The sequence below is a fragment of the Artibeus jamaicensis genome, unplaced genomic scaffold (assembly GCF_021234435.1).
Source record: "Artibeus jamaicensis isolate MK-2021 breed Jamaican fruit bat unplaced genomic scaffold, CSHL_Jam_final scaffold_1283, whole genome shotgun sequence".
NCBI classification, from domain to species: domain Eukaryota; kingdom Metazoa; phylum Chordata; class Mammalia; order Chiroptera; family Phyllostomidae; genus Artibeus; species Artibeus jamaicensis.
Genome location: NW_026522028.1, coordinates 13,749,600 through 13,764,189, shown reverse-complemented (window position 1 = coordinate 13,764,189; position 14,590 = coordinate 13,749,600). Strand labels below are relative to the sequence as shown.

The 14,590-nt window shown below is 32.8% G+C and overlaps 1 protein-coding gene across 4 annotated transcripts in view; it reads left to right on the top strand.

Annotated features, from left to right (window-relative positions):
• Positions 1-14,590, top strand: part of CNKSR2 (connector enhancer of kinase suppressor of Ras 2) — a 313,411-nt gene that overhangs the window by 186,987 nt on the left and 111,834 nt on the right. For all 4 annotated transcript variants that reach the window (XM_037129263.2, XM_037129190.2, XM_037129132.2 and 1 more), the window contains 2 exons: positions 478-611; positions 6,640-6,851. In XM_037129263.2, coding sequence (XP_036985158.2) covers positions 478-611; positions 6,640-6,851 — 346 coding nt within the window. The remainder of the gene's footprint in view (positions 1-477; positions 612-6,639; positions 6,852-14,590) is intronic.

The following is a 14,590-nucleotide window of genomic DNA, read 5'->3' as shown; positions in this document are numbered from 1 at the left end:
AATTTGTGACATTCTGCTAACTTAGGAGTATGGTATATCTTTTGGAACAAAGACCTGATCTTTCTTGTATATCACTCAGGATGGGAATGAGCTAATTCTTTTGAAAGTTACTCTTTATTATCTTTATTTCAAAGGTGAGATTCTAACAAAGCAAATTGCATTTAAATCAGTTTTTGACGATCAGATAAATCTTCCCATTATGAAACACTTCATGGTACTATATAAATAGCTTTTATGTGATTATACCATAGAATAAGGTGAGTTGAGAACCAAGTGGAAACCTCTAAAGTAATAAATTAATCTGGTTTTGGAGATTCAAAGGAATATGCATGTGGAAAATAACATACTTCTTGATTTCAGCCAAGCTCAAAAACTTTGCAGAAATAGATCACTTTAAAATGATAACTATGTGTCGTTGTTGTTGTTGTTTTGTGTGTTGTTTGTGTGTGTATGTATTTTCTTTTTCATTTTAACCAGCCTCTTATACCTAGAAGTCCCACAAGCAGCATTGCCACGCCTTCCAGCACCATCAGTACACCCACCAAAAGAGACAGTTCTGCCCTCCAGGATCTCTACATTCCCCCTCCTCCTGCAGAACCATATATTCCCAGGTATAAAACTAACCATCTTTTTGTTCTAGGCAGCTTCTATCCAAAGACTAACCGAATTGCATGTAAACTGTGAAGCAAATTCTTAAGGGATATAGTTTCTCAGTTGGAAATTCTGAACACGTTGTGGAAAACCATGCATTATAGAAAATGCACTTTGCTTAATAACTAATTAATATGTTCTAAATAGTATGATTAAATATTTTATAAAACCCTAGCTGGTGTGGCTCAGTGAATGCACTGCCAGCCTGTGAACCAAAAGGTCACCAGTTTGATTCCCAGTCAGAGCCCATGCGGGGGTTGTGGGCCGGGTCCCCCGTTGGGGGCACGTGACAGGTAAGCACATATTGATGTTTCTCTTCCTGTCTTTTTCCATTCCTTCTCCTCTCTCTAAAAATAAATAAGTAAAACCTTTTAAAAATAAAATATAAACATCTCTACAATAGGAAAGGATAGGAAAGTACTATTAAGTAAAAATTAGGATTATTTTTAATAAGTAAAAAATAAGTGAGACTATTTGGTGAAGAAGCCCCTGGAAATCTCAGGTTGCTCTGAAGATTCTCATACTTTTTTTTTTTTTCAAAAAGAGGAAGTTATACATAACTTTTATAATTTTTAAATGTATGTAGTAAGGGAGGGGTTTTTTGGATAATGAGTGTTTTTCCCCCTGATAGTCAGTCCTCTGTCTTCAGTTTCCACTTGATTTGGTTCATTAATGTTTCTATAAGAAAGTAGAGAGAGTTTGCAAGAAAATGACTTGCCTTTAAAGTCTATGTCCTAGATTTCTTGATGATTTACCCCCATTTCATTTCCAAATTCCTACTTGAAATTCTTGGCAGATGTGGAAGAATAGAATTTGGTGCTGTAATGATTTTGTCTAAAAACATACAGGTATCCAGCTTTCTGGAATACAAAAATTATGGAAAAGGACTAGTACTGAGTGGGGATAATTAATACCAATCACAAAGAATTTGATTCACTTTTTAAGTTAGTTGTGCAGTCATTCAAAAATAATAATAAAGATGTCTTGTTTTCAGGCCATAGTTAATATTAATTTTTTGTTATATAAAAGAACTAAAATACCTTTTTTCTATTAATTTTTACTGTTCTTTAGTATATCTAATGTTTCATTCTATTAGATATGATGGTACTGACATTTTTACGATCTAAATGCTACATGACAACATGGCATATCTGTAAATACTGCGTTGGCATTTAGTAATAAAACTCCTGTCAGTTTTATAAACATTTTACTTCATATTCTTGAGAATTAAATGTAGCTGTGGAGAAGTAGTTTATGATAAGATATTTACTATGCTGGCATTTCAGCCATATTTCTAATATATAAGTTACAGTCTTAATGTTAAATTTACAATCAGATTTGAAAGTCTATCTGATATCCTAATCAAACACAAGGTGTATTTTAATTCTATTAAGATAGTGTCTGACTTTCTAAATTGCTCTTGCATGAGAAACAATAAAATCATGTGTGTTTCAAATAGGAAAGATTTTTATTTTACTGAAAATGACTAAGAAGCCACATTCAAAAGGCTATGTGTACAAATAAGCATCAGAAGATTATTTTTTTATCAAATCTCTGCAGAGTTTAAATGTTCTTTCTTTTTTCTCTTGGCTAGGGAGGAACTTGTTTAAAAGAACATGTTTCCTAGACAGGAAGTATTTAAAATACACTTCTTAATACACTTAAGAAGACAAAAGAGGAAAATGATCCAGTCCTCTCTCCTAAGTATGGTATAAATATGATTAAGGAAGTATATTGAAATCAATTAAAAAGTTGAACATACTGGTAAAAAAAACTAGAGAATGTAAGAGATTGAAGCATCACCATAGTGGTACTTATTTTGTTAATATCTTTGAAAGCTCCATGCTTTTCAGTAAAATTCATAATTAGAGTGTATTATCTCATTTTAATTGATTTGTAGTCTAGTGTGTAACTTAACAGAATATTCTAAATATATTTTGAGGCAAATTATTAGTTATCCAGTCACACAATCATTTTATATAGCATAGTAAGGACAATCCATGCATTAAAGTACCTTTTTAGCACCACCTTGTATCAATTATGTGCAATTTCTGGTTTGACTTGAAGTTATAAAAAACTTCTGAAGTCACAAAAGTTTCTGCACTTGTCATTCCTTTTTTTATTTAATTGTTGTTCAAGTACAGTTTTCTGTCTTTTACTCTCATCCCAGCCCACACCCCCCAGTGCTCCCCACCTCCCTCCCATTTCCACCCCCCTTAGTTGTTATCCATGTGTCCTTTATACTAGTTCCTGTAAACCCTTCTTCCCCTTTTCCCCTGAAATTCCCTCCACTCTCCCCTCTGGTCCCTGTCTGCCTGTTCTCTATTTCAGTGTCTTTGGTTATATTTTGCTTGCTTGTTTGTCATTATTTTTTAAATTTACTTATTTTAATTGTTGTTCAAGTTACAGTTTTCTATCTATTTCTCCCATCCCAGCCCCACCCCCCAGTGCTCCCCACCTCCCTCCTATTTCCACCCCCCTTAGTTGTTGTCCATGTGTCCTTTATACTTTATAGCTACAAACTTGGTAGTTCTTTATTTCATTTTCTCATTTTTATTATGATTGTGGTTCACCTAATTTAATTCATCAAAACATTTTTTCTATACTAAAATTTTTGTTTGTGCAGGATAGGCATTTTAGTGTTGATTTGAATAATAAAAACTTTCTCGTCTTAAAACAAAAAACTTAAAAAGGTAGGCCTAGTTGTCAAATAGGTAGAATTTTTTCTTGTGATTATTTGAACACAATTATCCCAGAAAAAATTGTGGGTGCAAAAGTGGCTTTACCTCTAAAAGAGAAATACTCATGTATATTGAGTGAAATTCTGTCAGTTTTTAGTATATGTCTTATGACTACATAAAGTTCCATTATTAAACCCTATAGTTCATTTTAACACTTAACCAGATTTCTTTTTTTTTAATTTTTATTTAGTTATTTTTCAAGTACATTTTTTGTCTATTTCTCCCATCCAAGCCCCCCCGCCCTGTCTCCCCCCTCTCTCCCATTCCCTTCCCCCAGTCCTCATCCCTGTGTCTTTCATACTTGTTCCTCAAAATCCCTCCCCATTTTTCCCCTTAAATTCCCAGATTTCTTTTTATAAAATAAAAATCAAGAATTTATAGGTCTTTGCAGAATTGTGAAGTTTAAGCACTAATTTCTCTTAATGGATTTTACAATGAGCCATTAAAGTCCACTAAAGCAGTACTCTAACTTTTCAATTTTATCAAATCCTTTTTAGAGCAAAAAATACAGATTATATGCATGTACAGACAGATAACATTAAGAAAAAGTGTTTTAATTTTTTCAGCAAAATGAATTAGTACATTGAGTTATTCAGAGGCTCGTGATATGAATATACATACAGGCACACATATTTATATATGCAATACATGTATCAGTTAATTTTCTGCAGTCTGTTTTTAGTTTGTACTTTTCTTAATTCAACTTTATTTAAGTGAATTACATACAGACATGTTTAATAAATCTTCCTTGTTGCTATAAGGCCCCTCTTTATTATGGTTATAGAGTAATACCAGCCCTTCCAATTAGTTTTGCCACAAAGAGTACGCATATAAATAGAAAGTGGTAAATTAACTAGGGTTGAATCATCCTCTGATCTCAAGCTGCATAAACAGTTATGTCACAAGCCTGATAGAGAAGTCTGCCCATTTATAGATAGGTATAACTTTCCAGCTCCATGAGTTTGTTAGGGCTATTTCTAAGCTAATTGCAGTGTCAATTTCTTTTGATAGAGGACTATCGATAATAACAATACCAGGCAATTGGTGCAGAAAAAAACTTAAGCTACCCAAAAATAAAATTCTGCCTGGATTTTATATTTATTTATTTTCTTTATGTTGTCTAAGAACTAAGCTATATGTTACAATTAGGTAATAAGCAATACTTTATTATAAAAAATAAAAGAGTGAATGGTAATGTAAATGGCCAGTTCACCTTGTGATGTGTTAAATATTTAAGAAAACTTACTGATTCAGTAAGTCTTGAGAATATGGTTTACTCTTTTCTATATATTTCAAATACTAGGAATATAGTTTCCTTCTTTGGGACAAACCTGATCTAAATATTTGCATACAGATATAGAAGTATAGTATACTCTAGTATAGAAGTATAATTATTTGCTGAACGGAAACTCATATTTTATAAATGACATTCAATTTATAAGTGTGTCACCATCTTATACGGTGCAAGATGTCGATTTAAAAATCTGTTATTTTATCTGTATTATTAAAATTGAATGTATTCTGTTTATTTAAGATTTCAAGTCTTGGCACTTGACATAAATTTAAATTTTATCTGCTTTCATAGCATTCATGGCCTTTTTAGTGTAAAACTGGAAACAATTAAGAATTAAGAAGATATAAAATTAATGATCCACAAGGAAAGGAACATTTTATTTATATTTATAGTCCTATTCTAAAAGACAAGCTTTTCTAACAAAAATTGTATAGCTGCTCAGTGAAACATATAATATAAACAAGGTTCAGTATTACAAACCCTAAATGGAATGTTTCTACCAAAATACCACTTATTATGGGCCCAATCAGATGGGCTGTGTGAGTGATACTATATGTGAGTAAGTTTTAGGGATCCCATAAATTATTAGAGAATTTTCTTTTTAGAATTATATAAAAGAAAATAATCAAATTGCCATGATCTTATTTTTCTTTTTGATTGAATTTCAATTATGTAAACCATTTGCATGACTCCAAATTCAAAACTGTATTAAAGCAAATGTTTTAATCCATGCCCTATCTACTTTCCCTCTTTCCTCCCCCACAGAAATCAGTTTTTATTGGTATTGCTTTATCTTTCCATTATTTCCTCTTGAAAATATAAACAAAACTGTGTATTCACATTAATATTCCCCTTCAACCTTCTTACAAAAAGAAAAGGGGAAAAAAATCTTTAGCCCTGGCTGGTGTGGCTTAGTGGATTGAGTGCCCACCTGAGACCTGGAAGGTCACAGGTTTAATTCCCAATCAGAGCACATGCCTGGGTTTCGCACCAGATCCCAGATTGGGGTGTGTGAGAGGCAACCGGTTGATGTATATCGCGTGTGTGCATCAGTATTTCTCTCCCTTTCTTTCTCCCTCCCTTCTTCCCTCTCTAAAAAGACATAAATTAATTAATAAATTAATAAATAAAAAGAGCATAGCACAAACATTGCTTTATACCTAGCTTCTTAATTAAACTTATTGAGGTGACATTGGTTAATAACCTGCCATCATATTAAATACCCTCCTTAAACTCCATATTTTATCAGGTTTCTCCACTCCCTCCTATAGAAATGTTGCCAATATTTAATGAGATTTTGATATATCTATTTGGAATGAATTCTGTGAATATATATTTTTACTATTAAAAGAGATACATGGAGTTTAAATACTCAGAGTAATTCCCTTCATCAAGGTTTATTTTAAATTAATAACAAGCTGTTTGGCATTCTTACAATGTGACTTTATTTAGAATTAATCTGGTTCTTAAGACCACAGTATTCTTACAGAGTTGTTAGTTCTTAAACACATTTGTTTTTAAGCAGTGCAAATATTATCATGAATTCAATTAGGTACACTGACAAAAGAAAGTTAGATTGTTAATATTTACTTACTGTATTGAACACTAAAAGCAATTTATGTGCTAAGGTGATTTCCTTTATATGACATAGTGCAATGAAAATGGACTAGAGCAGGAGTTCAAAGATCCATTACCCATGTCTAACTGTGTGATTTCTTAGCTGTGTTCATTTAACCTCTCTGAGCCTCTGCATCTCTTTTTTACAAAATAGGAATAGTTAAAAATTGCACTATTAACCTCAAAGTTTGGAAAGATAGAAGATAATTATGTGGGAAAGATATTATTATTATTATTATTATTATTATTATTATTATTATTATTATTTTAGACCCTCTTAGTCATCTTACCACCCTAACACTTTCTTTCCTACATCTTTCTTCATCCTGTCTTTAGGGATGAGAAAGGAAACCTTCCTTGTGAAGACCTCAGAGGACATATGGTGGGCAAGCCAGTTCATAAGGGATCTGAATCACCAAATTCATTTCTGGATCAGGAATATCGAAAGAGGTTTAATATTGTCGAGGAAGATACTGTCTTGTATTGCTATGAATATGAAAAAGGAAGATCAAGTAGTCAAGGAAGACGAGAAAGTACCCCAACTTATGGTAAGAGTTCTTAAGGTGACCGAAGAACATGTCTGGAATGTGAATTTCAATTTCTTTTTATAGTCTTTTGAGTTATAAAAATTACCTGATAGCTTTGTATTTTATAATTGATCTGTGTCATGTGCTTCTAAGTGAAATCTCGACAATGTGAGGCATGCAATTGAAAATTATTCTAAATCTTGTAGAGGTAAGCAATTATAGTAGGTAGCATTTTAGCTCATTAATGATGTATGGAAACCTTTTCTGCATCACAAAATTTTTGTATGTCAGATGTGGACAAATTGGAATAATCCAAGGTTTTGTTTTCCTTTTTTAAAAATGAAAACCTGCTGTTAACATGGCTTATTTAAAATGAAATTATCTCCCTATTTCTCTGGGATTAAAAATCTTTAGATAGGCTTTTCTGGGGGAAATCTCATCTAGATATTTGTATTTTTTAACAAGCTGCAAAACTTGACTGGAAGTAGATTTTAAACAGGAAGGACAAGTTGTATTTAAAGGTAGAGACCTAGAGTGACCATGTCCCTAAGGTGGTTTTCAGCTCTGAGTCTTATTTTTGCATGCATGATCAAGAAAGTAACCCAGTCACAAACACTTAACACTACTATAGTGTATCTGAAATTTTGGCAGAGAAAGATGCCTAAAGTTAAAGTAGTAAATAAAGTTTCTTGTCCTATTGCAAGAATGAATACTCCCTTTCCAGTTTTCGAACTAATCATTTTTTGTGAAGAACTTATACTTGGGGAAGGACATAATCCTTGCTAGTTAGTCCAGATTCAATCAGTGGGAGCTGAGCAGAAGGAAAGTTATTTGTAACTTTTTCTTGCCACCTGTCCCACTTATTTGTCCACCATGGCCAAATGCCTTCCCCTTTGGTCCCAAAAGATTGGTAATCACTTACTTTAATACACATGCCCTATTTCCTTACAGCTCTTCAGTAATAATCATTAATGAAAACATTTGCTCAAAATGATTCTGAAGAATAGGAACCATGCTTATCTTCCTTTGTGTTATTCTCTGAATGTGCTTTTCTATCATAAGAATACACAATGATATTTTATAACATAGCTTCTCAAGTATACCACTCTGATAGCACTTATTTTGAACTGTCATAATTTGAATATATATGCAGCTTTGCTTTTTCCCCCACTATATTTTAAACCTTTACTGTATAGAAGCCTGCCATCTTTATTATCCCTACCCCTGCCCCATCATATAAGATTATTTATTTTTATTCATTCATTCCACAAGTACTTACTGGATATCTATTATTACATAGTCACTAATATATATCAACTCTTCTTTTTTTATGTCCCAGAATTTTCTGGCTATTTTCTACTTATTTTAAGAACATAAGAATGTCTAATTTAAGAGAAAATTGTAGTCACCAGATAGTTTACTGATAGCATTATAAAAATATGTTACTCCCTTCAGACTACAGTTTAAACAAATCATATTTCTCCTAATACAACAGAATACTATTAAATTTTAGAAAATATAGATATCCTATAAATATTTCATGTATTTTCTAAACAACTTAGGAGAAAATAAATGTATGTATGCTTGAAAGACAGACAAGGAAGTAAAATAAATAGTTATTTTACTTTCGATCCTGAAAGGTTTTTTTTTAACTTTTGAACCTGAAATATAATCTTAACCTTCAATGGAGATATTTATAGATTCTTCAGTAGACATTTCCTGGCGCAATCTGAAGGTCATTTCAGGTAACTAGCAGTTTAATGTATTTGCTACATTAAACTCAAGTACAAAAAAGTTCACAATTGATATTTTCTGGAAATGACAGTAATTTAACGTGTTAGCACTTGCATGATACCTGAAAATGCAATATATAAATCATTTAGCTTTACAATGTTCAACTTAGTTCTTAGTCATAATAATACATGTTGAGCTTTTCTATACACCAAGAACTATTGTAAGTTTTAAAAAGTCATGAACCTATTCAATGTTTATAACAACCCTATGAAGTAGAAACTGATGGAATCCTTATTTTACAGATGGGTTAAATAACTACCCAACTAGTTAGTGGTAGAGCTGGGCATTAAGTACCCATGGATATTTGTTGATTCTACCAGTGGTACTAGCTAACTAAATGTGATGAAAATAATTTACTAAATTATAGGAAAACAATTTCCAAAAATTGTATTACTCTTTCCAAATTCAAACATTTGACTTCAAGCAAAAAGAACTAGGTCTAATTTTATATGTTCTTATGTATGTCGTTTGATATTCACTGGCATTATAATAAATATGCATCTACATAGACGTGGCCTTGACAGACCTTAGGAAAAGATGGCTAAATTGAGGAGTAAAACTAGGATCAATGTGTTATTTCCTTTTTAAACCAGAGAGCATAAAATAGGTTTTACTTTCCTAAAAAGGTAGAGAAGAATAATTTCTGGAAACACAAATATAGTAGGGGAAGCAACCTAGATTTGTGGTTCCTAGCATTGGCTTTCATATCAGCCATACTTGGCAATCCTATCTGCCTTGTAATTATTCCAGTGTGGCTCAGGGATGTTCTTCTAGGGCTCAGTTCTCTCATTTGTTAAGTGAAGATGCTACTATCTGCCTCATAGACATTTTGTGAGAATTTAAAGATAGCACAGTATAAATTGCCTAGAAAGTGCCCAATATGTGCTATGTATTTATTTGTGCTGTTGTTATTGTTACATAGAAACTTTAATGTTGCTAAGAGAATAGATCTTAACCGTTTTCACCACAAAAAAGAGGGTAACTGTATGAAGTGATGGATATGTTAAATAGCTTAATTGTGGTAATCATTTCAGAAGAGATGCACATATCAAATCCTCACATAGTACACCTTAAATATATACATTTTATTTCTCAATTATACTCAGTGAAGCTGGAAAAATAAACTTAAAGATCTTCACATGTAAATAATAATAATATGATCAGCCATTTTTAATTCTTTGAAGGATAAGGTGGGATGAATAAACAGTTCAATAAAAAAGAAACTTTAATGTGACAATAAAAAGGGGAGAAATTATAGCATTAAATCACTTTATTTGGTTTCATCTGCTCAGGTTTCAAAGGCAAAGGTTTGAATTTGATGAGATTAGTTGCTTGGCAACCTTTCAGTATGGTAATATTTCCATTAGCTTTCCCTTTTCATTGTCAGGCATTGCTTGCCCTTGCTATTCCATAATAGCACATTTCTATGCTTAAAAACATCCTAAAAGGTATACATACTTGGCTGAATCCCTTTGTAGCCATGAGTAGTCATATTTTATAAGAATAAGAAGAAAACATATTTTTACAATAATATCACAGAATAGTATTGGTTTAAAGGACTCCAGAAGTTTTCTGATTTATTGAAAATTCAAGACCTCACAAAAAATGCACATGAATACATGAGAAGCCACTATTTTATGTTTTTATCTTTTATTTACTTATTTTAGGGAAAGAGTGAGAGAGAGAGAGAGAGGGAGAAACACCAATTTCTTGTTCCACTTATTTATATAATTATTGGTTGATTCCGGTATGCACCCTGATTGGAGACCTTGATGTATCATATGATGCTCTCCCCAACTGAGCTACCCAGCCAGGGCAGAAAGCCAGCATTTTAGAAATGCTCCTTGTAGATGTTATTTGTGCACCTTGTGCATTGTGACAAATTAATTTCTTTATTATACCTGAACATTTTCCACTAAATAATCATGTACTCTGCCCCATCTTTCCATATGAGTAGCAAATGGCTTGAAATGACTTACAGCAACATATGCAGGGTCTATGGACAGTGATACTGTAAAGTGAATTTTATCAATGTGAGGTGAGGATATTGTCTGTAGGGTCTAGATTATATTATCATACTTCAACATCTTTCTTTTTAAAAATATTTTTTATTTATTTTTAGAGAGAGGGGAAGTAAGAAAGAAAGAGAGGGAGAGAAACAGTGATGTGCAAGAGAAACATTGATTGGTTGCCTTTTGCACCCCCGCCCGCCCAACTGGGACCTGGCCTGCAACTCAGGCATGTGCCCTCACTGGGAATCAAACTGCAGCCTTTCAGTCTGTGGACCAATGCCCAACCCACTGAACCACACCAGTCAAGGCTCCTTTCTTTTGCCTTAAAACTTTATTCGATCTTTTGGGCAGTTAAATTATAATTAATAGCATTATTTCAAACATTTCTTAATGTATCAAATATATGTAATACATTCACACTTATTTATCTCTGAAATGAAACTGCTCTCTTTCCTGTGATTTTTAATATAAGTTCTCCTCCTTCTCAGGTAAAAGTTCAGCTGTCATTTATCAGTTATGCTGAAGAGAATAGAAAATAGGATTCTAACCATAGAAAATTTCTGTGTTCAAATAAAATATACCACTTCCAAAGCAGAACTAACCATAGAAATTTAAATTAGTGACTAACCATAGAAATTTAAATTAGTGAATCATAAATGTAGAAATATGAGATATGTGCTATACTTATTAGGAATTCTATTCTTTTTACTATATTTCTTAAAGACTGCATGTTGCTTAGCTTCACAAACTAATTTTGAAATCATGGTGATGGTGATAAGGGACCATGTATTTGATGGAAAGTAGTTCAGCAAAAGTTTGGCATAGAAATAGAAAATAGTCTGTTCCTAATGTGAAAATTAGAGTAATCACCTAGGGAAGGCACTCTTTCTTAATTTGCATAATTTTACTGATAGAAATAGCAGAGCATGAGTTTTGAGGTCACATAGACCTGAATTTGGTGTCACAGCTTGACCTTTAATAACTGATTGACCTTGAACTCAAGCCTTAACCTCATTATGTTTTTGTTTCCTTATCTGTAAAATGGGATGGCAGTACTACTCATAGTGTTTTTATGAGAACACTATTAAGTGAGATATAAGTGAGATATAATGTATGTTAATGACAACACTGTTCTTGCTTCACAGAAAGCACTCAAGAAATGGTACCCAAATGCCATAATAAACTACTGCTGCTCATAAATAAAAATGTGTAAAAGATTATCAAATGCTGATGGATCAAATAAACACTTCTTCCTCTCCTATGGAGGAGCTTAGTAAAGGACAAAGATCTAAAAGTATCCCCTTGGTTTGGCCCCCCTACCTACCCAGTAACCAGCCATTCAAATCATATTAATTAATGTAAATATGAATAGTGTTTGTCCCTTTGGTTTGGTTTTGAAAAGGAAGAGAATTCAAACAGCTAATAACACTAGAAACTGCCTTGATACAAGTCTTTTTTTAAAGTTCCATTATGGAAATTACTAGCTCATACGCTGGGCAGAAGGGCCTTGTTACAACCTTATAGCATCAGAATTCTGAAAACAATCCAGACCCTACACATTGTTCAAGTTCAAGATTAGTTGCTAAAGAGAGGAGGGGAGAGAGTAATATGTAATATAAATAAAGTAATTGGAGTCCCTCAAAGAAATGAAACCTGGCAAGAAGAGATCACCCTGAAAAAAAATTGATGATACCATATAGTGAGCAGTAAGATTGAGAAAGAAAAAGAACTTTTGATAAAGTTCCAGAGTATTATATGGGGACAAAGTGGAAAGATTAGCAAACCAAATCAACAAAACTGATGCAGCTATCTGAAGAAAAAAAGAAACTCTTCAAATAAATTAATCAACAGAAAGATATGAGCTAGGTGAAATGGTGCTTCCCTTAAAGACAAAGTGGGAAAGCTAAGAATGGGAACCACTCAGTGGTTTTCGACAGGGGTTAGTATTGTCCCGTAGAGCACAATTGGCAATTTCCGATGACATTTGTAGTTATTATAACTGGGGGTAGGGCTGCCACTGGCATCTAGTGGGATGGCCTCTGCCAGGATGTCATTTAAACATCCTACATTGCACAGGACAGCTCCCAACAATAAAGATTGATTCAGTCAAAAATAGTGCTATTCTTGAGAAACCCTAGCTAATTTAAGAAGAATGAATAGCAGACAAATTGAATGCAGAAACATGTACATATGACTAGAAAATTTAAGAGCCCTTGTATGACATAGAGCCAACTTCTCTTTTGTTTATATTCAAAGAATCTAGGAAAGTATTGCCCTGGAAGATAGACCTACTTCTAGTCACACTTAGCATATTCTATGGGCAGAAGTAGCATAAGGTTGTGAGTGTCTAGGATGACCTACCCTGCTCTATAATAGAAAACCTAATCATGACAAACCCTGGAACAGGAGGGGACCCATTGTCCCTAGTTGAAATCAGAATGCATTTTCCTCTATGGAAAAAATGTAATAAATGGAAGCTAGGTAAAATTTAAATAGAGTGGTTAGTGTTAGCTCTCAAATTACAATTAGTATAAATAAGCTAGCATTTTCCCAAATACGTTCTTCAGATTATTTATTCTGAAAGAGAATCTGTGAGAGGAAGAGATTGTGTGGTTAAATGAGATTGAGAAGGCATGCATATTTTATGCCCCTCTTGGAGATTAATAAGTGCACACTAGCATACTAAAGGGTTTGAAAGTCTTATTGAATTTAGTTTAGCTTATTGTTTCCCAAATGTATTTGTACATTGATTCTTTTTTGGTTTTGGTCATAAAATACTTATTAGCCTTTCAATGAAACTACTACTTGAAGGAATATTTTGGAAAATGCTGAGATAGACTTTTGCAGCTTCTTTTAAAGACCCATATACCAATGATAAGTTTTCTTTGTAATTCAAGTTCCAATCAACTGTCTTACAGATAAGCATTTTGGAAAATGTCTATTTTTAAATTGAAGCCTGCCCCAACAGGCAGCTTGTTAAATGTCATCTTCATTTTATCTTGCAGAAAAGCATTTTCTAGAGTAAATCTATTTGTGATAAAAGTCCCAATTGAAGTAATAAATACTAACTGGAAAAATTTACACATGGTGTTCTATACTCCAGGCTCCTATAGAACTACTGGTATCACTGCAAAACAATTTGCCAGAAATCATGGAAGAAATAAATTCCCGAGGATAGGAAATGTCAAGTGTTACATCTAATCTTGTTAAAGAAGAGATGACTAAAAATTGCACACTGATTACTTTAATGATTAAAGACTGTAAGGCAAAGAATTAAAACAATATACAGCCACTTAAAAGTATATGTATGACAACCTAGTGTCATTTTAGAAGTAACACATCATGTCAAACCAATTTGTTTCCCATCTTTGTTAAGGGATGGACAACGAATACAAAGTTACATCCACAGTTTCTGTTCTAATCCTCCATTAGCTATTCAGCTAACCTTTAAGAATTTTTTTTGCAATAGTTGCAAACTGAGTGGGAGGACAGTTAAACAGAAAAAAACAGTAATGATATATGTCATAGAATTATTTTTGAAGAAAAGTAAATTGGATTTTTCTGTAAATGTAATGGTCTTGAATTCATCACTGAGTCAAATTGATGGGATAGAAAGTTGGAAATCTGTGTATTCCTGGGCAGACTCCAACACTGATTATCAGTGAAATCCTGAGAAATTAACTTTGGGGTGTTTTAAGTTTTTCATCTCTACCATTCTTGCTAGCTTCAAACACTAACATGATCCCAAAGACAAAAATATGGGGAAGGAATTCTAAAGTTATTACAAGATATTATTTAGTTTATTTCAACTGAAAGTCTTAATCCTTATGTTTTTTACTTTTCATTAGAAAGGATGACTGCTTTCCATAAGTTGGTAAAATTATCAAGACACTGCTTTACTAAGATTTTAAAAAAACAGATTGCATTAATTTGTAGTTATCTAACTTGAAAACA